The sequence below is a fragment of the Misgurnus anguillicaudatus genome, chromosome 5, assembly GCF_027580225.2.
Source record: "Misgurnus anguillicaudatus chromosome 5, ASM2758022v2, whole genome shotgun sequence".
Classification (NCBI taxonomy): domain Eukaryota; kingdom Metazoa; phylum Chordata; class Actinopteri; order Cypriniformes; family Cobitidae; genus Misgurnus; species Misgurnus anguillicaudatus.
Genome location: NC_073341.2, coordinates 30605833 through 30631692, shown reverse-complemented (window position 1 = coordinate 30631692; position 25860 = coordinate 30605833). Strand labels below are relative to the sequence as shown.

Here is a 25860-nt window from a genome sequence, read left to right as displayed (position 1 = left end):
TGTGATTATAGCGTACGTGATTATTGCGTAGAAGTTATTTTAGGTTTTCTTGAATTTTTGCATAGGTTTAGAAGACATTTTGATTCGAAAGTTTTTGTTGAATCACAATTTGTTCATGAAAACATCCATATGCACATCTCAAGCACAAATTTGTCCATATGCATGCTTCGTGAATGAGACCCCACTGCCTCTTATGGCAAATTGGAAAGCTAAATGATGGTAACAGTGATGCAGTATATTGGGACAAGAATTAAGACTTATTGAGTGATGCCAAACATATGTGAGGCAGATGTTATTTGAAAATGTACTTAATTTTTGCAAATCTGTCAGGTGCCACTTGAGTGAAATAAATTGTACCCCTTACCTTTACATTTTTACAGGTGTGTAAGAGCAGGGTTGGAATTAAACTGCAGGACCTGGCTCTTCATGAAGAATTGAATAGCCGTGTTGTGTGTATGATTTAGCCTTGTTAAGTTTCAGTAGGATGCAAGAAGATAGACAGTGTGGTACCGGGGAAGCTGAATTGCCTTTTCAAAGGGAAAGTCGAAGTATCTTACTGAGTTTGAGATGAGTTCCTCAACAGGTCAATCGGCCCTTATGGACCAAAAGCAAATTATATTCCTGCTTCAGAGCTTCCTAAAAGTGGTGCAATAAAATGGAATTATTACCGGAATTATGCAGCTAATAAAGAGGACAGTCAGTGCATTCATATGGGACAAGATATTCTCCCTTCGACTCTTTAGAGTTTAACACAGAAGTTTCTTTTATCACCACTGTCTGTGGTACAAAGAAGTCTACTTCTTTGTGTGACAGTGCCATAGACTGCTTTATAGTTCAAAATGAACCATCTACTGTGCGGGTAGGGTGTTTACAACGATGGATTATACACAAATGCCAGACTTAGGGATACAAGACTAATGGTGTCTCATTTTTCTCCGACCTTTGTAAATGTCAGTATTCAGGAAGTTGTGCTAATAGATAGCATCACTGGTCCTGTATAAAAGGTCCGTTTTACACAGAAACATGGTGGTCAGTTGGAAGGGAGCGAAGGAGACAGTATCCTGGAGTCACATTCACACTCACGCTGGCAATGTCTGTGTCGTCCGTCTGGTGTTCAAGGATGTAGCTTGTGTCCTTGAGAAAAAAAATTCTCTTACACAAGGGGACGATAGGCCAGCTTTCATCCAGCATGTGTGCTTGTAATTTGTGATGGATTTCCATAAGACTCATATACTGAATTAAATAACCAACTATATTGGTTACAGTACACCCACATATAGACGTTTCAGCAGTAACAACATAAGCAAGCGGCTATCGTGGTCCGCACGTAATTTCCGGTAAACTCCGCTAAGAATAAATAACAACAAAGTTCTTCAAACATAGTTTATTTATATAACAAGCAAAATAACAACACATAAATTACCTAGGAAACCAAAGCATTTGTTATTTTCGACGAGGCATTTGTTTAAAAGGTCAGTTTAGCTACTAGTCAGACCGTTTAAAAAAACGAAACCGGAAGTAAAGTTCGGATCCAGACGTGTATCGCGTCAGCGCACGTGCGTCCGATGAAACCGTCTATATTATGTAAACAAAAACTTTTATTCTGCAAACAATTAGTTGCAATTAGTTCAATTGTTCATTTTTGTGATAAGTTTTGTTTTAGCTAGTCATTTAATGCTATAGAATCGGGGCATGTCTTTATGATTGGCGTTGGGTGGAAGTTTGATACCGTGGCTCCGCCTCTGGCTCCACGGACGATTACTTCCGCAGATGCCCTGGCTCCAAACTGACATTTTTACGTAACATGGCAGCGCCCATGGCTAAAATGTATTTGGTATGATACAATGTGTTTGTGTGGTTTATGGTGTAAAAAATACATTATTTTCCACATATCATACATTGTAGCTCCAGATTTCACTCTCTTCCTGAAACGCACTGATTTTGTACAAAATTCATTGATTTGAAAAGCGCTGTGTCCCTGAATGGCCAGCTAATCTGTACGTTGTGATTGGCCTGAATACCTTTGACGTCAACCGGAAATGTGACGCTCCTTACCATGTTTGAAAGATTCGCTCACAATGCAATGCTAACAGGAGTTAACTTACAGGCTGTAAGACAAATCAAACCATAAGTGTTCTTCAATAAAGACACATACATTCTATGTATATATCAGAAAACACTTTGGGACCTTTAAGTATTTTGGTTCAAGCCTTCTAGTTGAACATAGACCAGTTTTGTGTCGAGCCTCCAAAAGCACAAATCTAAAAGCGCCTCACCAGTCTGCATTGTCTATCACTCAATTTTTCAGTCTCTCTTAACTTCGCCTGTCCATCTGTCCCAGTCTGTTCTCATATCTGTCTCACAGTCGAGGAGAAAGTCTGTCACTTAAAGGAATAGTCTATCCATTTTCCATATTAAACTATGTTATTACCTTAACTAAGAAGAGTTGATACATACCTCTATCATCTTAGTGCGTGCACATAAGCGCTGAGGCGCGCGGCGACACTGATAGCATTTAGCTTAGCCCCAATGGTACCAAACAGAGATATAGTTAGAAGTGACCAAACACATCAATGTTTTTCCTATTTAAGACGAGTAGTTATACGAGCAAGTATGGTTGCACAAAATAAAACGTAGCGCTTTTCTAAGCGGATTTAAAAGAGGAACTATATTTTATGGTGGAATAGCACTTTTGGGAGTACTTCGACTCACCTGAAAAATCTGCTCCCCTTCTCCCTCTCATAATGGGAGAGGGAGGGTGTTACTGCGCCGAGTCGAAGTACTCCCAAAAGTGCTATTCCGCCATACAATATAGTTACCCTTTTAAATCCGCTTAGAATAGCGCTATGTTTTTTTTTGTGCCACCAGACTTGCTCGTGTAGCTGCTCGTCTTAAATGGGAAAAACATTGTTTGGTCACTTCTAACTTTATCTCTGATTGGTGCGGTTGAATGAATGGGGCTAAGCTAAATGCTATCAAGTGTTGCCGCGCGCCACAGCGCTTGCGTGCACGCATTGAGATGATAGAGGGATGTATCAACTCTTCTTAGTTAAGGTAATAACATAGTCTATCCATTTTCCATATTAAACTATTCCTTTAATGTCTCTGTAATTATGATATCCAAAAGAACTACAGCCATAGTCAAAGAACATGTGGTGATTGCCTTTTTAAGGCATTTTAAGTAAATACCAATAAATATTTTGGACACATCGTCTGTCCTGCGTGGTTTTGCGACTAGTTTACCAAAATACATGTTCAATTTCATGTGGGGCTGCGCAGACTGATCAATGGATCAGTGGGATTTAGCCTTGACATGCCACACAAAAGTCTTTATTTGCGTAATTATTTCTCCGTTTGTATATTTACTTAGAGGGACACTCCACTTTTTTTGGAAAATATGCTTATTTTCCAGCTCTCCTTTGATTTTTATCGTTTTGGAATCCATTCAGCTGATCTCCGGGTCTGGAGCTACCACTTTTAGCATAGCTTAGCATAATCCATAGAATCTGATTAAACCATTAGCATTGCGCTAAAAAATAACCAATGAGTTTTGATATTTTGATATTTGATATTTGCTGCTGTAACATGGCTGCAGGAGGCCCAATGATATTACGCACTGCCCAAAAATATTTCCCTGTTATTGAAAGTAACCAAGGGGACTATTTTCGGCCAGTAATATCACTACGCCTGCTGCAGTCATGTTACAGCAGCAAAGTCATTGATTATTACTCCAGAATGAGAGTGTAGTTCCTAGCCATATCGGCCTAGAAAATCGCAGTCAGTCTTAGTACATGATGTAACTACAGAAGAGTCAAGGTTTAAATCTAAAAATTATCATTGGTTATTTTTAGCGCAATGCTAATGGTCTAATCTGATTCAATGGATTGTGCTAAGTTATGCTAAAAGTGGTACCGCCAGACCCGGAGATCAGCTGAATGGATTTTAAAACGGTAAAAATCAAATATTTAACTAGGAGAGCTAGAAAATGAGCATATTTTCAAAAAAAGTGGAATGTCCCTTTAATAGCTTTAACTGAAAATGAGTAGAAAATTTTAGCCAGTTCACAAGTGTCTTGCTACACAGCAAAATCACTGGTGTTAAAATAACACCCACGGTGTCAAATTTAACACCGGCAAAGTGTGTATATGTGTCCACACTACACTGTGTTAATTTAGTCAAAAGTGTAGTGTTAATTTAACAACACCCATTATATGTTAATTTAACACTCAATATTGTTAAATTTTACACTTTGTTCAACACTATTCATTGTTGTTTCCACACTACACTGGTGTTGGCACAGAAATACAGTGTTAAAAATTAACACTCCTAATTTAAGGTCAACACCAGTGTAATGTGAATTCAACAATGTTAAGTGTTAAAATACTGATTAATAGCCACTTTTGTAGCTAATGGGTTGTTTCTATAAAAGACAAATGACAAGAAATATTGCAAAACCTCTTTTTATTAAATACATCATCACATTTAATATTTACATTGATACGCACAACACTTTTAACACTGCTTATTTAAATACCTCAGCTACAGTTAGAAACAGAATACAGTATGGAATAATGAAAGTTATCTTATACCACAGCGCAGTTACATGAAAACCACTTATTATAAGGTCTTTAATAAATCAAATGAGAGTTAAAAAAATTAGCCACCCTACTCAACACTTGAACATTAAAATACATGCAATTACCTTATCGGCAAGCAGAAATGCTTATCCTTCACAATACTAAAGATTTTTCCATAACAAAAACAGACATTTCAATTCAAAAGACATTTCATTTTTCTTATACACGTTCCAACCTGGTATTTAGTTCTGTAGTTGTTTTACTGTACAGTAGTGGAAGGCTGCATCAGTGGTCTTCATCATGGAGGGAATGGCTTTTTGGTCCAGAATGATGCAAAAATTCTGGATGCAACTTTTGTTCCCAACGCAGAGCAGGCAGGGCTGTGCTGATTCATCCCCCTCAAAGCATGGATTGATGCTCATCACCTAAGTGTTTTAAAAGAGTGTATTTGATGAATGTATTTGATGTGTATTTATGAACTTGTATGCATTTGCATGGGGTGAACAATGCAAGCAAACTAACTGCTGAATAAATAACTAGAACAAAATACCAAAAAACTTACACAGCACAGTCAGTAGCTTCAGTTGCACATTGACCCTCTCCAGTCTTTCTTCCTTTCACAAATGAAGGCAAGAAGTGAATGAGCTAGGGAAGAGCTGCCACATCACTGTCCCATCCTAGCAAAACAGAATTTAAACACAAACAACCCATGAGTAAACAGTTAAACTTTAAAACCGTAAAAGTAGCAAACCCATGTACGCTTACCATATTTAAACTCCTGTTGACCAGACACGGGGTCATCCATATCTTCATCAGGATATAGTCTGCAATTATCCTTTAATTGTTGTATGTTGGCTATTTTGCAATACATCACCTCAGCATATTTCTGCAGATTTTCAAAGACAAAAAGGGTCAAGAAAATACCAAAAAGGATCAGTTTTAACCGTTATTTGAATCAAAATCATCTCAGTATAATCATGTTAGAGACAGTGTACAGTTCCAGAATTCACGGGTATGCCGTATTCAAATATAGTCTGGTAGGGTCCTATCACAAAAATGACAATAAAGACTCTGAAAACTCAACATTCTTTTTATATTAAAAACAGCACTCAAGACAATATGAATCTTCAATTATACATTTTCAAAATAGTAATCAATTTGATTGCTATTTAATATGATATCAATAGCAAAACGATGTATGAGAAGATAATATATTTTTATTAAAGTTGGCAGCAGGTCATGTAACTTTCTTGCCTGATTAATAACCATAATATGTACAAAACTACATATACTAAAAAGATTGGTTAACTGTTCAGTTATGTCAAATAAAATGATTTATATGTATAAATGAAACTTACCTTCTGTAATGAATTTATATAAGTATTAGCAGTCGTTTCTCATTGGAAGTCATCCATGTCAGGTCTTCTTTAATAAACTGCCCTTAAAACAGCATCTCTTCTGAATGATTTGAAGCACTCAGTGTGTACTTTCACCAAACTAGCATCTATAATGACAGAAAAACAAATGTTCGCCATACACGTTTTACACTTTCGTATGTATTTGCATCTGTCTGACATCTAGCGCCACGAAAAGCTTACAACACACAATGCATCCAATCTGTGCATATTCTGAGGTAAAATGAATTGTTGGTTTGGCGATATTTTCCCTGTTTGCATACATCTTAAAAAAAAAACACACATGACGATGCGGTTGCGGTTTTCTCCGTGTTTTTCAGTAATTTGAATAATTAACCGATATCCGTGCACTCACGTGCATGTAAACGACCTCGTTAACTCACGGTATCTAGCCTATATGATTACCTCATAACGAGCATCATATGGTGAATAAACGAGCTTTCATTTAACTTAATTTCATACCTTCAATTTGTAGTGCATGTCGCGTTTTATCAGGGTTCAACCTTTCGTTCATATCTCCTGTTAATATTATCCTTCTTGGTTAAAACTTTTAGCTAGCAGTTTAACTTTATACCAAACTAACAAGGGAACAACGTAACACAAGGTTGCTCTGATTAAACTGAACCAAATAACGAACAAAAGGGAAATAAAATGGGAAAAATATCTTATTTAGGTTTTTTTGGCATATGGCTGCGTAGAGTCAGACAGAGAAATAACAGTTTAATTTAACTAAACCAAGTGAATATGAGATTTACCTGCTCTCTTCAGTCCTCCTTTGAAAGAAAATGGCGGTAAAATCCCTGACAGGATATGTTTAGTGGAGGCGTGGCTTGATTTACACCACTCAGTGTGAAATCTGGTAACACCCTTGTTTTACACTGACACTGTCGTGGATATAACACTGGCCCAGCAATGGGAGTGTTATTTTATTACCAGATAGTGTTAAAACAGCATCAACACTGTGTATTTAACACCATCCCTGAAATTTTAACACTGGTGATTTTGCTGTGTACTGTTTCTTTTGACTTCATCTCACAGGGTGGGAACTCTGTATCCTGGTAGGATAAAGAGGAAAAAGTAGCCACATAGTGTTTCTTTCCATTAGATCAAACCCACGCTGTCCGCACCTGCATGCCTTCCCAGGCTGTTCCTTATGGACACGTAGTGAAAGAGGCTTGTGTTAAACATCACAGCCTGCGAGACACTGGTCTCAGTGTGTGTTAGTAGAAATCAACAAGCTTGGTGGAAGAAGACGGAGAAAGTGAGAACACAAAATGATGAATGGGTAGAGAGGGAGATGGGAGTTCATTGAACAGTCCAAGGAAGGAAAAACTAAATATAAACCATTTGAAGCCAAAACAATATCTGGCATATTTAGCTTGTTTTTCCACAAGGAATAATGGTTTCATTCTGTGCCAATGCATTATGATACATTTATCTCACGAGAGGCAAAACTGAATAAATCGCTTGTCAGGGGTATTGTTTGGGGAAATGTGACTCCGCTGAGAAGCTGACTGTAAAGTGCCTTTGTCTGGAACTCAGCGGGACTTGTTGTTAGGAAAAATTTAATAAAACATGAGCGAAAACAATGTCTGTACAACAAAATTATATGCCAAGACTGACAAAGAAATCATGTTGATGGATTTTCTTTTTTTCAAACTCAAAAATGTACCAAAAAAGTCAGTCTCTGACTGTATGCGTTGGATGTCATTGAGGTCTCTTACTGCAATGTTAAGTCACAGAATAAATGTACAAACTATGTCTCAGTCCTTCTAAATATCAAATCTAAATATGCAATTGGCCTTTAAGAAGATGTTATCAAATGAGCTGTCACATTAGTGTGTATAAAAAGGGTGTTTGAGCCTGAGAACATGTAATTGACCAGGATGAATTGACACCAGCTGTTATTTGGCTGATATTCAAATGATGCGACTAAACCACACAGACTGACGAACATTCAGACGGTTAAATGTCAGACAGATTGTAAACGGGATGAAGAAGTGGTATAAGGTGTGAACCTGCTATACCGTGTAAGATGTGTCTAAACACTTCTGTCATAAAGGACTTTACCTGAATTATGATGGTTCAATATTAGTCAGGATGATTTACAAGTATTATTAGTCAGAAGTGACTCTTTAAATATTCATCTGCTTACAAACTTTTTGTCGTGGATGGGATGAAACGGGATTTTAATTAAAGCGATACTCCAGCCAAATATCAAAATTACAACATGATTTACTCAACCTCACGAAATTCGAGATAGGGGAGAACCTGGGCGAAAGTTCCGTGGGGCGAAAGTTACCATTGAAAGTAACCCTTGACAGACGTTATTTCCTTCGGTTTGCGCATCTAGGTCCAGAAAGCTGTTTTCAACCATGATAAGAAAATTCCTAAAGCGGTCATAATTTTTTCCCTTTCGCATTGTGTTTTTTCGTTTCATGTGTTAAAATACTTATCAATCTACATTGTTGTTTAGTGCTCTAACGCATTCTAAAGTTTTTTTAAAAATAAAAGTAAATCTGGTTTAAATGTCAGTAGTTCCTGTCCTGCTGCACTGAAAAAAATGATTCATTGAATTTAATCAATTTTTTTAAGGTAAGTGGTTGCAATCAATTTATTTAAGCTACATTTAAACAAAAGTTTTATATTTTACTTTGCTTTACTAATCTTTTTTGTTTAAATGTAGCTTAAATAAATTGATTGCAACCACTTGCCTTGAAGGAATTGATTGAATTCAATGAATCATTTTTTTCAGTGTGCGCATACGGTTGCATTATGCTAAAATTGTATATTGTTCTAGTTTTATTTAATTTTATAGTGTTCAAACTGTTAAAACCTTATTTATTTTTAACAATTCAAGTTTGTACTGTCAGGTTGCTTTTGAAACATTTGATAGAACTGAAATTTAAAAAGAAAATGTTTGCAGTTACACTGAAAAAAATTATTCATTGAATTTAATCATTTCCTTCAAGGCAAGTGGCCGCAACCAATCCATTTAAGCTACATTCAAACAAAAAAGATTAGTAAAGTAAAATAAAATATAAAACTTTTGTTTAAATGTAGCCTAAATAAACTGATTGCAACCACTTACCTTAAAAAAATTTATTAAATTCAATGAATCATTTTTTTCAGTGTACATATAAACAAGGTCATAGTCATGTATATTTACTAAAAAACAAGTGTAACACAAAGATCTATCTTGTACTGTTGCGTTACATTTGATCCAGCTGTGTGTTATTTTCATCCCTGCTGACAGGGTCAGAAGTAACAATACAGAGCTACACTGTTAAAAATATCTGTAGAAATTACAGTATTACTGCCAGTAATTTACTGTAGATTTAATTAGATTTTATTTAAGGGCAACAGTTTGTTTAAAGGTAAATTAACATTTAACATTAACAAGACTTTATCTTTACAGGAAAACAATATAAAAAGTACAACATTATGCAAAGGGTTTCTGGGAACCAAAATCATAAAAAAATAGAAAACTACAACTTTTTTTTACAGTGTACATATGTTCAAAGTGAAATTATAATAAAGCCGTTTTACATTTGTTCACATTTCACCTGGTATTGGTATTATTAAACACAGCAAAATATATATCTCTAACACAGACAAATTTTTAAATTGTTTTTCTGAAAATTTTTATTTTCGCCCCTACTCTCCTCTACATGTGTCCATTATTTTTCAGATGAACACATTTGGAGTTATTTTAGTAAATGTCCTTGCTTTTCCAAGCTTATGATGGTAGAAAACGGAACGACGTCCGACTTTGAAGCCCAAAATCGTGCATCAATTCTTTACAAAGTAATCAACACAGCTCCAATTGATTAATAAAGGTCTTTTGTGGGTAATAGATGCGATTTTGTAGGAAAAATATCAAATATCAAGCTTTATAAACTATAATAACTAGTTTTCGGTAATGACACCAACATGGATTCACGAGAGTCATGCCGCAACATAAGTATGGAAACTGACTCTCACTATGCTTAAACTCTCTCGTGAATCCAAGATGGTACCGTTACCAGAAGCTAGTTATTACAGTTTATAAAGTTTGAAATCTGGATATTTTTCTTACAAAATCGCATCGATTACCAACAGAAGACTTTTATTAACCCTTTGGAGCCATGTGGATTATGTCTATGAAGGATAAGGATATGTCTGTGAAGGATGTCCTGTTTTCTACCATTATAAAGCTTGAAAGAGCAAGGACATTTACTAAAATAACATCAAATGTTTTCGTTTGAAAGATGATGGACATATGTTTCTTGGTTTGCCTGAGGGTGAGTACATCATGGAGGAACTTTGATATTTGGCTGGAGTATCCCTTTAAGTGTTTTAAAGAATGCCTCATCTGTTAAGTTCCTCCTGTGGTTTTGACACTTTGGATGATTACAATATACTTTAGCTTCTAAACTTAGCTGTATCTATTTTGAGATATTTGAGTGCCTTATAGTGCCAACTAACATTGGGTTTGGGAAAGGAGTACAAAGTAAACTTCGGACGATCAGATTGAGGTGAATAAAAGCTGATGCTGCTGCAGCAATGCTGACATTGTTTTTTTCATAATGCCTTGGGGGCATTTTCCAAATGTCCTGACCTTTCGGCCCACGTCCACATGGCTACACGCAGTCTTATAAATGCTGGTCTCTTTTTATTTCTCTTTCACTTCTTCTCTTTCCCATGTTTTTCAAATGGTGATTTTTGAGAGAATGTTTGTGTGAGTTTACAGTATCCTTTGTGGTTTTCCATAGTAGGAAAACCAGTATTTTGGAAGTATTGTGATAAATGATGAAGAAGATACTTTCATAAATTATGGTAAGCAGTGTTGGGGTTAACGCATTACAAGTAACGTGCCTTACATAATAATATTACATTTCTGAAATAACAAGTAAAGTAATGCATTACTTTATAAATGTACACATTTAATATTTGAGTTACTTTTTTTAAAGTAATGCAAGTTACTTTTCAGTTTAATTAATTAGATGTAAAAAAACAATGTACTGCATTAAAATGAACGTATTAACATAGAATTACAGACTTACATTGACATTTTTCGATGGAATATGCAATTTTCTGAATGCAGACCTTCTCAGTCATACAAACACCTGCAAAGTAAGAAAAAGTAACACAAAAGTACCTTAAAAGTAACTCAAGCATTACTTTCCATGAAAAGTAACTAAGTAACACAATTAGTTACTTTTTTGGGGAGTAACTTAATATTGTAATGCATTACTTTTAAAAGTAACTTTCCCTAAAACTACTGGTAAGCACACAGTTGACGATACCCATTGAATTCTATTGCATTTGTTTTTCCTACTGTAGAAGTGTGCTTATTAGGGCTGGGCAAAAAATAGATTTTTTGATTAATTTTGGTTTTTTTACGTAGTCGTCGATTCAAATTCGATTCTCAAAGGCCACAAATCGAATTTTTTTTCATATTTATTTTCGCAAACATGGACGTAAGATTAACGTTAATCTAATTACTGTCCCCCTCTTTGTTGCCTTGCGCGATGTTACTAAGTAGCGAGAGGCGAGCCATTCATTCATTCATTCAGTCTATATTATAATGTAATATGATATAATATAATATAATGTAATATTCTAATATAATATAATCTATATTCATTGAGTTGAATCAAGAATCGAGTATAAAAAGCGGAAAAAAACCTGAATCGAACCGAGAATCGAAATAGAATCGATCTGATAGCTTGTGATTCGAACTCGAATCGATCTGGAACATTTGAATCAATACCCAGCCCTAGCACATACCATCATTTATCAAAATATCATCTTTTGTGTTCATCAGAAAAATAAATTCGTACAAGTTTGTAACAAAATGAGGATGAGAAAATGATGACAGAACTTTCATTTTTGGGTGAACATCGCTTTATAAATAGAAGAAATAAGCACCAATTCATTTTAATTAATCATTGCATTCCCAAATTAGAATACACGCCGTTCCCTCAGCGCGCAGATGACACAAACATCTCAAGCTCTGAGATCTTATCTCAGCAGCAGTGTAACAAAGAAACACAGCCAGATCCCTCAAAAAAAAGAAAAGAAACACAAGCCACTTGGGAATACATCATATCTGATGGCTGCCAACCCAGCTTGGTCATTTTTACTTGCGCAGATCCCATGGGTCACAGTTCTGTGCTGTCAAAGCGCAAATCTGATGTCAGAAATGTATCTAATGAGTGTGTTGCTAAAAACATCAGGCTGTGGACTCCCCTGGGAACAGATGTTTTGCGGCTCCTGTGTGATTTCAGATTTTGAAGCTGCACAAGCGGCACTTTCAGAGTCTGCATGTGTGTGTGCACGGGCGCAAGGCTTTGAGCAGGTGGTCCGCATGCTGTTCGGTGTGTCAGTGGAAGCTCTCCGTCTGAGCTGCGAGACGCCAGCGCTGTTTTCTTTGTGAGACAGAAGCGAAACGGCAAGGAGAGAGAGACAGAAAGGGGTGGACGGAAACAAAAATACTGAAGAATGGCGAGAAAGTGAGTGAGGAGATGAGACAAGTGAACAGATAAAAGCCGAGAGCAAGATAAGAAGCAGATGGGGGTGACGCAGACACCCACCAGCCTGGTTTCTCCTCCACCTCCTCTCGCAAACACGGCTTTGTGTGTAATGATTAACCGATCGGAGGAAAGCGAGAAGATATCACAACAGCCCTCATAGGAAGTGACACGCAAACGGCAACATTATATAAACGCAAACACGGTCTTCATTCAGAAATCTGTGAATCATGACCGGACCGAAGGGAGGATATTACAAGGCAGAATTGGGTAGGAACTTAATACTTTAGAGGAAAATCCCTTGTGTTTCAAACTGGCAGGTGTGTTTTTTTTTTATATAAGTGCCTTTGTTTGGCACCGATTGGCACCCAAAGCATCGTTGGGCTTTGCAGACCTTACAGAAGCTTTTTGTTCTTTGTTCAACAGAGCTGTGACTAAATGTATTATGTTGTTTAAGATTTGTTTTAGATTTGGTGTATGTTTGCTCTTTGACCTGGTTCGAACCACCCACATGTTTTTTTGACTTCCTGAAAAGACCGCAGAGGAATGTGTTGTGGGCTCTTGAAATATAAATGGTTTCTTAACGATTGTGTCACTTTTGTTTATGTCTTGCAGGAGAACCACACAAGTTTGACCCCACCTTTAAAGGACCCGTTCACAAAAGGTACACTATCTAAATTTGCCCATATAAGAAAATAATGAAAAAAATAACTTCATTTCTTGATGCTCTTTTAAGTAACGCACGTAAATGATTATTTTTAAGGTTTAGCAAACATGTTTTGACCGCAATACACCGAGGCCTGTCCTATTTTGAATGTGTGTGTTAATGATCAAACTATTGGCTTTATTTATGGACCTGTCGCTCTGCTGGTTCTTGCTTTGTTCCAAAGCTGCTGGTGAAGCAATGATTAGATCGGTAGTGATATCGGACGGCAGAGAAGAAAAATCGATGCCTAAGCTAACATGTCTCTTTCCCTTAACATTCACACTTGACACAATATTCAGTAAGCAATAAGGTCATTAGTATGAGGTTGTTATTATTAGGTTCTATTAATGGACACCATGCTGTGAGTTTAAATGTATTTTTGTTTATTTCTTATACAGCGAGGATTTATCACAGGGTCAATGTTTTACTATATATATAATTTCAAATATGCATTTATTTAGGTTTATGGGTCACAGATTGTATGTAATTTTGTAATGTAATTTACACCAAAACAAGAAGTTAGGTTGGTGTGCTCCTGTATACCCCCACCTAAAGGATTATTAGGAACACCTGTTCAATTTCTCATTAATGCAATTATCTAATCAACCAATCACATGGCAGTTGCTTCAATGCATTTAGGGGTGTGGTCCTGGTCTAGACAATCTCCTGAACTCCAAACTGAATGTCAGAATGGGAAAGAAAGGTGATTTAAGCCATTTTGAGCGTGGCATGGTTGTTGGTGCCAGACGGGCCGATCTGAGTATTTCACAGTCTGCTCAGTTAATGGGATTTTCCCGCACAGACATTTCTAGGGTTTACAAAGAATGGTGTGAAAAGGGAAAAACATCCAGTATGCGGCAGTCCTGTGGGTGAAAATGCCTTGTTGATGCTAGAGGTCAGAGGAGAATGGGCCGACTGATTCAAGCTGAGAAAAGGTCAAGTTTGCTTAAAATAACCACTCGTTACAACAGAGGTATGCAGCAAAGCATTTGTGAAGCCACAACACGCACAACCTTGAGGAGGATGGGCTACAACAGCAGAAGACCCCACCCGGTACCACCCATCTCCATTACAAATAGGAAAATTGGACAGTTAAAGACTGGTAAAATGTTGCGTGGTCTGATGAGTTTTGATTTCTGTTGAGACATTCAAATGGTAGAGTCAGAATTTGGCGTAAACAGAATGAGAACATGGATCAATCATGCCTTGTTATCACTGTGCAGGCTGGTGGTGGTGGTGTAATGGTGTGGGTGATGTTTTCTTGGCACACTTTAGGCCCCTTAGTGCCAACTGGGCATCGTTTAAATGTCACGGCCTACCTGCGCATTGTTTCTGACCATGTCCATCCCTTTATGACCACCATCCTCTGATGGCTACTTCCAGCAGGATAATGCATCATGTCACAATGCTAAAATAATTTCAAATTGGTTTCTTGAACATGACAATGAGTTCACTGTACTTAAATGGCCCCAACAGTCACCAGATCTCAACCCAATAGAGCATCTTTGGGATGTGGTGGAACGGGAGCTTCGTGACCTGGATGTGCATCCCACAAATCTCCATCAACTGCAAGATGCTATCCTATCAATATGGGCCAACATTTCTAAAGAATGCTTTCAGCACCTTGTTGAATCAATGCCACGTACAATTAAGGCAGTTCTGAAGGCGAAGGAGGTCAAACACAGTATTAGTATGGTGTTCCTAATAATCATTTAGGGGAGTGTATAGCAGCGCAAAAGGTCATGGCGATGGGTTTGAATGATAAATAAATGTATAGCTTGTACTGCACTGTTTTGGATAAAAGCGACTACCAACAATGTAAATGTAAAAGACATATTTAGTGGCTCCTCTCCCTTTTAAAATACCCAATAGTTTTTCCCTTTAAATCTTTTTTTGTGCAGGTCTATGTGTATGCGCATGTACCCAAGATAGTAATCCAAGAACAAGCAGTGTGCTCTTCAAAACACCTGCCTCTGTTATCAGCTCAGCTGCGTCCCTCGGGATGAAAAACAATATTATAGTTGTAAAAGCCTGAGACCTTGGGAAAGGATCTCTGTGAACTTTTGGTGTAATGGTGTGTGTCTTAAAGTGATGTAAAAAAGAATTGTGAAGGTAGTGATTGACAGGTCACACTGGCAGACAGCTAGAATTTGACAGGCGAGGAGAGGAAGGCAAAGGATGGACATAAACAAAGCGTAGGCACAGAAGATTATAGAGAGAGGGAAAAAGAGAGACTTTATAAAGGAGCCCTCAAAGTTACTCGGTTGAAGATATTCTACTGGTTTAGATTGAATCTGAAACTTTGGGTTGGTTCCTCTATCTGACCCCAAGGAACATTAGTTTACCTCCAGCACACTCCATAGTTGTCTTCTTCTGTATGGAAGTATATTAGTAGCAATATTTAATTTATAATATAATATGCAATATGGCAATGCAATATATAAAATGACAATGCATTTTTGTATTTAAATGTAAATTTTTTTATGCTATTTGTGCAATGTTTGGTGCGAAATGAAAAATTCAATAATTCAATAAGTTACATTTGCTATTTCCTACAATCAAATTTTAAAGGACAAGTTCGGTATTTTACACTTAAAGCCCTGTTTTCAGATTGTTTATGATGAAATAGAACGGTTTTGACTGAAATTTCGACATATGCGGCTGCCCCGAGAATTTTTCGGGTATTTGTTGTTTCACCTCCCACTTCTACAATGGGTTTATAGGTGCACTGGAACAATCCTTCTAAAAATGCATTAAACTTTCGTTTACAAAGACGTAAAACTCACCGAGTGGTCAGGGGTGTTCACTGATATGCTCACACAAAAATCGCTGCAAAAGATGCTTTCCAACAGGTGTTTTACCATTCGTTGTAAACTTGTGGACCTATTTTTCCAAACGTCTCACACCTGTATAGTCTTCCATTGAGAGCTTGAATAATAGACACTCCAGCCCAGGTGGTGGCGATAATCCACCTTTGCCAATTGCAAGAACACAAACAAGGTTCCCGGTGCGGAGTAATATCGTACCTCACAGCACATCTAATACAAGTCAATGGAGTTGGCAAAAACTACGATAAAACCTGTTGGAATGTGTATTTTGCAGCGATTTTTGTGTGAGCAAATCAGTGAACACCCCTGACCACTCGGTGAGTTTCACGTCTTTGTAAACGAAAGTTTAATGCATTTTAGGAAGGATTGTTCCAGTGCACCTATACACCCATTGTAGAGGTGGGAGGTGAAACCACAAACACCCGAAAATTCTCGGGGGCAGCCACACATGTCGAAATTTCTGTCAAAATCGTTCTATTTCATCATAAACAATCTGAAAACAGGGCTTTAAGTGTGAAATACCGAACTTGTCCTTTAAACTACAGTTTTTAATGCTTTATAATTTGCAAAATTTAATTGGATGTGTTTTACATGGTCAAGCAAAAACTAGCAAAATGGTTGTTTAAGTGTAATTTTCCTAAATACATTTACATTTACGGGCAGGACAGGTGGGATTGCATTTTCATTTACATAGCGTGCATTGGATGTAGCAAAATTCAATTGAAAATGCATTCCGAGTTGACCACGCCCCCGCCCTGTGAATCACTGCGTCAAGCTGGGGCCAGCATCTGCATGTGCTCACGTGGGAAACATCGCGGCAGCAGAGCTGATTATATTTACTTACCGGTTAAAGGATTAGTCCATTTTCTTTAAAAAAAATCCAGATAATTTACTCACCACCATGTCATCCAAAATGATGATGTCTTTCTTTGTTCAATCGAGAAGAAATTGTTTTTTGAGTAAAACATTCCAGAATTTTTCTCATTTTAATGGACCCCAACACTTAACAGTTTTAATGCAGTTTAAAATTGCAGTTTTAAAGGACTCTAAACGATCCCAAAACGAGGCGTAAGTGTCTTATCTAGCGAAACGATTGTCATTTTTGGCAAGAAAAATAAAAAATATGCACTTTTAAACCACAACTTGATTTTCACCATATGGGGACTTTAACATCTAAACTTTTCATAACTTCTGTCTTTTCATTTTTCATAAACATGTTTGATAACCAAATTCCTATTGTAACAGCAATTTGACCCGAGCATTGCAAATTACTTGCATCTAAATGCATGCGATAAACTTATTCCACACCATTATTAATGTAAATGTTGTATGATTATTCATTCAGCACTCTCATCCTCTCACATTCCCACTGCAGGGGCTGCACAGATGTACTTTGCTGTGTGATCTTCGTCATCGTCATCCTCGGATACATTGCTCTGGGAACAGTGGGTGAGTTACACTCATTAACTTGCATTTCAACAGAGAGACTTACGTAATACAGCTCATGAATCCAGCTCTATTAAACAGCCAAATGAAAACAGTGGGGGAACGACAGACGTAAACACCCGCCATAATGCACAGTCATTATGTTCAGTTAAACTTCTTTGGGAAAAAGCAAGAGGAGTCCATTCATTCCCAGTGACATTTTATTGGTTAGATAATTTATGCTTTTAAATTTGAAGCCTGTGGTTAAGATAGTTGGAGTCTCATTCACTTGAGCTGGGAGACTCACAGCTTGCCCGACTGTAGGATTTGTCTATTTTGGTAACACACCGTCTGTGGTAGTTATAAATGCGTAGGATGTATTTGACTGTTGACTGTTCTCCGATCAGCAGTGGGTCTGGGTAGTGTTAGGCTCTTCCACTGACCTCATTTAGCTTTGCTTTGACGTCTTATTGGTTTAATTCGGACAAGGATACATTAACATAATTGGTTTTCACTAAGTAGTCACACATATTACCATGTGTCTTAAAATGTTATTTCTGTTTCAGCTTTAAAATAAGATATAGCTTGGATTTCATGAGATTTGGTATAGGATTTCTTAACTTAATAGTTTTGGTCAAAATCATTGTTTAGCCAGATCATTGGGACAGCTGCCATTTTACGCCCCGTACCAATATTTTAAAAATATTTGTAGTTGCTTTGTAAAATGTTTCAGAGCTTGTTAAATCCATCTTCGAAGGCAAATGATTAATCACATGGGTTTAATTTGCTAAATCAAAATTTATTTAGCGAATGTGTTCCTATTTCCGATAATCGCTGTAACTCTTTATCGCACAAGACAAAAACCACCGTAAGCGAGCGTAAAAACTTTTTTTTGCGAATTTGGTGCTTTCATTACTCGTTTTTGACGCAATACTTCAAAACGTGCATAAAAATGAGGATGGAACGAGGATCTGTGGCTCCAGGTTTGCTATGCGCAAAATAAATGATTTGTTGGTCATTGCAGTATAATTTTATTAGTGCTGGGCAAAGATTAATTGCGATTAATCGCATACAAAATAAAAGTTATTTTTTTGCATAATATATGAGTTTATGCTGTTTGTAATTATTATGTATATATAAATACACACACATTCATGTATGTATTTAAGAAACATTTATGTGTGTGTGTGTGTGTGTGTGTATATTTATATTTTTATATGTTCTATATTGTATATTAACAATAAAAATGGATATATAAATAATAATGTTCTGAAATTTGTGTGTGTGTGTGTGTGTGTTTAAATATACTTAATAATTACACACAGTACACACACATCTTTGCCCAGCACTATTTTAAATAATGCAATAATGTAAAAAGTTTGATGTTTGTAATACTAAACATTATTAAACATCATTTTTTTGGCCATTTATGTGTTAAAGCTTGGATGCATGGGGATCCTCGGAAAGTCGTCTATCCAACAGATAGCTATGGGCAGTTCTGCGGACAGCAGGGAACTCCTAATGCGTGAGTATGAGAGAGAGAAATAAAAGTTTAGAAATTTTTTAATAGTTTAAAACTTATAAATAGTTTGCCTCATTGTATACTTTTATAACATTATAACATAATAAATAGTCTTTATCTCATCTTTAAACAACTTTCCCCTGAAAAGTACTGCAAAAAGTACTTTTTACACGTCAACTCACCCACGAAAGTTAAAGTATTGTGTTTTTTCTCCCAACAGAAATAAAGCCATATTATTTTACTTCAATATTTTACAATGTGCCAACCCTGCAGTCCTCATTAACCTACAGTGCCCTACAACTCAGGTAACACACATGCAATCGACTTTAATTTTGCAGTTTATCTTTTGTTTGTGTAGCTAATTGATTCTTTTTTCTGTATGTTTCTCAGTTGTGTGTGTCCAAGTGCCCGGACAGATTTGCTACGTACATAGACATGAAATACAGCAATAAGGAATGGGAATATTACAAGCAATTCTGCAAGCCAGGCTTTAATAATAATCATAAGGTATGGCATATGGTCAAAAAGATGGTAAAAGGTGGGAGTGTTATATATTTGCAGTAGTGTTTGGTGCAGCTAGAGGCAAAGTGATCGCATACAGCACCATTAAAGATTTATTATTCATTAAAATTTCCATAGGACTATGAATTGTATGCCTTTAATGGTCATTTTTCCACTTGTATGACTGCTGCGTGTTTGATGCTTAGCAAGACCGTACGTCACACGTGTATGCAAGCAGGCACCCACATTTATTGTGGGTCAGTGTGTAAATGTACTAACGCAAACCGTCTGATCTGAATCCGCTGAGATTTTCACACATCAACGCATGGTAATGCTTTATAAGCCAGGCTTGACTGACATATTTCAGAAGTAATGTAGATTGTACAAGATGCTGCAAGAGCAGCATATAAGTATTTTTTCTCTTCTCATTTGGCAGTCAATTGCTCAAGTGCTCAGGGATGAAGACTGTCCATCCATGATTGTGCCAAGCAGACCATGTAAGTTTTGCTTTAACTTTTGATGCCAAATGAATTGAAATACACATTGTACACTTAAGTTTTGCTAGTGAGTTAGAGGGAACATGCATACTGATAAAATGTATAGTTAGAATGCACGTCGTCGTTTTGGATAAAAGAGTCTGCAGAACCTGAAGGCCGCTGAATCTTTTTGAAGATTGTAGTCATATCTGCCTACATACACGAAACAGATAACATACCACAAATCTTCACACACTATGAAAGCCACTGTGACCTCCTTGTCTAAAGAATGATACAAAACACTTAAATAGCTGCCGCTTATCGCCTCTGAAAAATTTTGACCTTGAAGAAGACAAGAGCAGATAGATACAAAGCATGTCCCCAGAAACGTTTTTATACAGTATGTGAAGGTCGATACATGAGAGTTAAGAAAAATACTTTATTTATCGGTGCCCAGTTCTCAAGTAAAAGCATTTCCATGTTCTGCCAGTTCTCCAAAGGTGCTTTCCTGATTTCATCACCAGAAACGGGACATTAACTGTTGCCAACAAAACAAGTTTCAAAGACGGGAACGGTAAAACAAGGAACGTTGCGGATCTGAGAGATGCAGCGAAGTAAGTTCACATTATTTATACCTAAAGTAAGTCTTAATGTTTCTCTGTCAGCACAGTATCATATTAGCCTTATGCCTTGTTTATGCTTTGCGACCGGAGGTGCGTGGACGAGGCGTTTATACTTGACACGCTCTCTGTTGCACTATTTACAGGGCGACTTGAGTAATTGAATCCAAAAACTCGTTCACTGAAACTATACTCGCCCTTGTAACATTAAAGGATTAGTCCATTTTCTTGGGGGAGGAGTCCAGATGGTTTGCTCACCACCATGTCATCCGGGGTGTTGATGTCTTTCTTTGTTCGGTCGAGAGGAATTTGTGTTTTTTGGGGAAAACATTGCAGGATTTTTCTGGTTTTGGTGGTCTTTGGTGGAGCCCAACATTTACTACTTAACTCAACACTTGGCGGTTTTTTTTTTCAACGGAGTTTCAGATGACTGTCGACGATCCCAGGCGAGGCGTGGGGGTCTTGTCTGGCGAAACGATTGTCATTTTTGACAAGAAAAATAGAAAATATGTACTTTTAAACCACAACTTTTCGTCTAGGTCCGGTCCAGCGCGACCTAACGTAAATGCGTAGTGACGTAGGGAGGTCACGTGTTACATATATAAAACGCACATTTGCGGACCATTTTAAACAATAAACTGCCACAAAGACATTAATTCGTATCAGTTGACATACAACAACGTAGGAACGGTCCTCTTTCTCAACACTTGTAAACACTGGGGCGGAGTTTCGTGTTCATCCTCTGTGACCTCTTGACGTCATGACGTATTACGTGGGGTCACTCTGGCGCATCACGACCGGATCTAGACGAGAAGTTGTGCTTTGAAAGTGTATATTTCTTTTTTTTATTGTCAAAAATGACAATCGTTTTGCTGGGTGGGACCCTTATGCCTCGTTTGGGATTGTTTGTGGTCCTTTGAGGCTCCGTTGAAAAAAACTGTTAAGTGTTGAGTTAAGTATTAAATGTTGGGCTCTATTAAAGTCCATTTAAAATTTAGAAAAATCCTGCAATGTTTTCCTCAAAAAACATAATTTCTTCTCGGCTGAACAGGGAAGGACATCGGCATTTTGGGTGGCATGGTGGTGGGTGGGTTGTCTGGATTTTTTTTTTAAGAAAATGGACTAATCCTTTAAAGCTAAATGTATAAATATAAGAACATGAATTCAACAACAATCTCTGAATATGTCTCTATTAAACTTTATCATTTTAGTAACATTTTCATTAAACAAACAACACCGGTTTATATTTTAATACAAATAAAGCCAATCATTTTGAATATTATGCAAAATAATTCTTGTTTTAACTACAGTAGTTTATTCCATACTTAATTTTAAAAGTGTCAGATAAAGAGTCTATGCATTGTCTATGCAAGAGATAAGGCACCGATGTGGAAAAAAAAACTGAAGATTGTCTTCTCTGCAATGATGTCATATTCACCACATTCATCAATGCACTCAAGTGGGTGCGTCAAATACATAGACCCTCAATAAAGGTCACGTTTTCCTGATCCCATTTGTCAAACTTTAGTTAGCGTGTAATGTTGCTGTTAGTGCATAAATATAAAGCTCAAAGTTTACTGCCAGGCGATATATTTTCTTTAACAGAATTCGCCTTTCAAAGCCTACAGTGAACGGCTGATTTGGACTACAGCCCTCTACTTCCTACTTTAATGACGTCAATAAATGAGTTTTTGACTAAACTCCGCCCACAGGAATACGTCAGTCGCCAGCTAAGCTCAAACGGCTCTGGCTAAGCTACGCTGCTGTCGAATCACAGCAACTGTGTTGTTTATGGTAATTTAGTCACATCGGGTTTGAAGATTTGTTTTCTACTTCACCATATGCATTGTCATTTATGTGTATTATTTCGTAACACCTAGAACCTCCTGTGGCTTGAACATATATGTGTTCAGCTGCCATTTTTTTCACATCGTAAGTTTTCAAAACATTTCCCCACATGTAATGACGGAGTTGAAAGCTATCCAAACATAGCAGTGAGCGTTTACTTCGAGGTCTTCATGCAGCCCACCTATCAAAACAGAGCGTTTCTCGCACCAGCCTCAAAACCAGGGTACAAAATAGCCTATTACTTATTGCTTTTGATGTTTTTGAATGTAAAACCAACACGGACATCATAAGTAGATGTCAGACAACAATGTAAAACAATAAAAACAGCCGATTCACTGCACCTTTAATGAAAAGGTTAAATAAATGCGTGTTTTCACATGGATGTTATGATTTTGCCTATAACCGAGCAGCCCTAACACCTCTTAATGGTTAGCTTAGTTTAGTTCAGATTTTGTTACTCAAACATGAACCTTTATTTAAGAGTAACTAAACCCCTGGTCAGAGCCTGACTCCACCCACTGGCAATACTTGAAAAGTGGCAGACCCCAACGGAGATAAAGGGGGTGAACTGAGCTTCTACCAAGGGTGCGGTGAGATCGTAACAAGGGCGTGGTGGGCTTGAACCTGCTTACTTAGGGTCATACCGCTTACATCACGCAATACCGCAACATCCAACAGGAAAATTCATCTGCAATTGCCATCGTTCAACCTGAAGAGGGCAGCAATCAGACGTTTTAACATCATATATTGTAGCATTGAAACACTTTATTACGGAAGCCGAGAGAGGCCATGCACTATTGTTGTTTTTGCTTGCTTGTTTTCTCGTGATCTCGACATAACAAAAGGTGTATTCTTGAGATGTGATTAAAGCTTACGTGTACTTGATAGAACGTGTTGTTTTGTTTGTAAACAGCAAAAGCATAATTTGCTAAATTAGCATGAATGAACAAATTAGATTTTACTTGGATCAGAGATTCACTCAATCTGAAATAGATTTGTCAATATTTATAATTTTACAGTGGTGAATTTAGGGACCGTCTTTAAGTTACTCAATAATATATACGTTTCTACTTTCACAGCATTTAAATGGAATGACCTAAAGTCAACAAACAGTCACAAAATCATGTTTATGTGGTTGTCAGCTATAATGCACACTTTTTAGATTTTTGATATTTATTTATTTAAATAAACTGTGAAATACTATTGAAGATAGAATGTGTACAGTTCGGCTACACATTAGCTACACGTGTGGTAACGGCAAAGACCCCAACTCATATGCATTAGCAGTCCACTTCAAAATAAACTAAATATTATGGACAGGAAATTACTTTATGAAATTTGGATTATCATGTCAGGATAACAAAAAACAACTTTTGTTTTCTCGAGATCATGAGAAAACAACGAGAAATAAAGTCGCAAAGATAATAATAGTGCATGTCCTCTCTCGACTTCCGTACGTTATACCCAAATGTCAAAAACGTTACTCAAATCAATAAACTGCACTAATAAAGCCCAATTGTTACAGATCATTAACTAAAAAAAGTTGGTTTAGGGTTTAGTTATTCTTTAAAGGATGTTCTAGAATACTTTATTCTGATTGGTCAATGATATTTTGCAGTCACATATTTTGCAATATATAATCATTAAATAATTTTTATGAATTTTTCAATTGAGTGTCCCTTTAAAGCATAATATTTGAAAGTGAATTTGTTTAATATTGCAGATTAGATATCTGCAGTTGGCTAGTTAGTTGGTGATTATTTTCAACATTTGTTCTTAAATGTACTGTCTTTCCATTCAGGCAAGAGAGGACAGTTTTACCTGGGTATGAGTTTTGGTCTTACAAAGGTCAGAGAGTGTCTGGCCTTTTAAGGCGTGTGAACAAGTCAAGCTATGCATGTTTGCATGAGTTTTCAGCTGACTTAATAGCACAGCACTGACTTTAACGCTTTGGGTGAGAGGTCACACTAAAGAGTGTAAAACAGAAATAACCGAAGACTTTTGAATTCAGCTGCAATCACTATTCACTTACAAAAACTGATACTTTTTATGCTATCTTCAACTCTTTATACATACAGAAAGTCAAGGTCTGTGTATTTTTGTAACACGCTTCATGCTTCTTTTTTGTAGCAAAGTTACAGCCATGCAGCAAGGAAATAAAAGGTCTTCCTTTTTCTCTCAGCCTTCAACTTGACCTTGTCTTTCACTTATCTGCACACTAACCTCCCTCATCGCACATTTTCTGCCAAAATCCAACATCAGAGCCAGAGTCCATGACAAAATCCAGCTGCCTTTCAGATATTACTGTGGTTTTATTAGCATAATGGCAAAAAGAAGCGAGTCAAGGTTGTTTTGCCTGGGAACCGGAATGATTATGTTTTTCAGTCAGGGAAGAAAAGCATACAATGCCATGAATCAAATTAAAAGCTGGACCACAAAACATTTTCCCATGATTTTTTGCTGTATAGACACATTTCATCAGCCTGGTTTGTTATGATGAGCACGATTTCTGGCCTTCAAAGCTCAGAAAATTAGATGTAATGTCATTAGATATGTCTCATTTCTAATGCCATGAAACATAATAGTGAAAAATAATATATAACAACTGCTGGCTAAGATCTATAACCCTCATCCTCCATTTTGCATAAAAAATATAGTATGATAACATTATTTTTTCATGATGGAGGATGACAGATCTATGCTGAAGTTTACTTACACGTGTGAAACATCCACCTGACCCCGCTGTAGATCTTTCATAACATATAATACGTCTTAACGTTTTAGTTTAAATGAGCCGTACATGGCATGTTTATGAGAGAGACATCCTCATAAACTGCTTTGTACCTCGGTAGTGCTTTCTTATGCCAGGACGTGCTGTTTGCATTCATGTTTGACTGTGTGGTTGTTCTTGCACAGTGGTATAACCAGCCTGTTGGATGCCAAGGAGGTGGGCATCAAGATTTTTGAGGATTATGCCAGCTCTTGGTTTTGGATCCTAGTGTGAGTATAGTTTTTGCAAAAGTGTTTGTAAACATTTGTGTTGGACATTTAAACTAAGAAATTCAACAGATGCTGCATAATAGTTACACCTGCTTTGAGTATGTGAATATCATGGTATTATCTATTTTTTTAATGTAATTTGACATTTGATTATGTTGTACTGCAGACTCTGTACACGTTAAAGGACGCAAGTTTTGATGGGAACATTGATTTATGAATTTCTGGATGGTTTTAGTGGTCTGGTGATAAGCATGCTGGTCAGTCTCCTGTTTATTCTGCTGCTGAGGTATACGGCTGGCGTTCTCTTCTGGATGGTCATCTTCGGGGTCATCGCTGCGGTGGGATACGGTTGGTGATATAAAATCAGAACTAAACTTTATGTGGTGGTTCAAGCCTTGTCCCAGACTAAAAAACATATTTTAGCTGT

The 25860-nt window shown here is 37.0% G+C and overlaps 1 protein-coding gene and 1 long non-coding RNA gene across 8 annotated transcripts in view; one reads left to right on the top strand and one right to left on the bottom strand.

Moving 5' to 3' along the window:
• Positions 1 to 25860, top strand: part of slc44a5b (solute carrier family 44 member 5b) — a 43205-nt gene that overhangs the window by 3859 nt on the left and 13486 nt on the right. Inside the window, exons 1-11 of one of the 6 annotated variants that reach the window (XM_073868002.1) lie at positions 12342 to 12777; positions 13123 to 13171; positions 17417 to 17490; positions 18907 to 18991; positions 19209 to 19293; positions 19379 to 19495; positions 19926 to 19986; positions 20456 to 20579; positions 24564 to 24596; positions 25350 to 25433; positions 25669 to 25781. In XM_073868002.1, the coding sequence (XP_073724103.1) occupies positions 12738 to 12777; positions 13123 to 13171; positions 17417 to 17490; positions 18907 to 18991; positions 19209 to 19293; positions 19379 to 19495; positions 19926 to 19986; positions 20456 to 20579; positions 24564 to 24596; positions 25350 to 25433; positions 25669 to 25781 (865 nt within the window). In that variant the 5' untranslated portion in view covers positions 12342 to 12737. Of the gene's footprint in view, positions 1 to 12341; positions 12778 to 13122; positions 13172 to 17416; positions 17491 to 18906; positions 18992 to 19208; positions 19294 to 19378; positions 19496 to 19925; positions 19987 to 20455; positions 20580 to 24234; positions 24259 to 24563; positions 24597 to 25349; positions 25434 to 25668; positions 25782 to 25860 lie in introns of those variants that run through there. The other 5 variants (XM_073867999.1, XM_073868001.1, XM_073868000.1 and 2 more) reach the window with 5 other exon arrangements.
• Positions 4612 to 6992, bottom strand: LOC129441397 (uncharacterized). 2 transcript variants are annotated; one of them, XR_012369442.1, is made up of 5 exons: positions 6748 to 6992; positions 5936 to 6081; positions 5343 to 5463; positions 5140 to 5254; positions 4612 to 5002 (listed from the first exon to the last, which is right to left on the bottom strand). It is a non-coding gene; the product is annotated as an uncharacterized lncRNA (long non-coding RNA). The 2 variants fall into 2 exon arrangements; XR_012369441.1 differs by lacking the exon at positions 6748 to 6992 and having other exon boundaries at positions 5936 to 6741.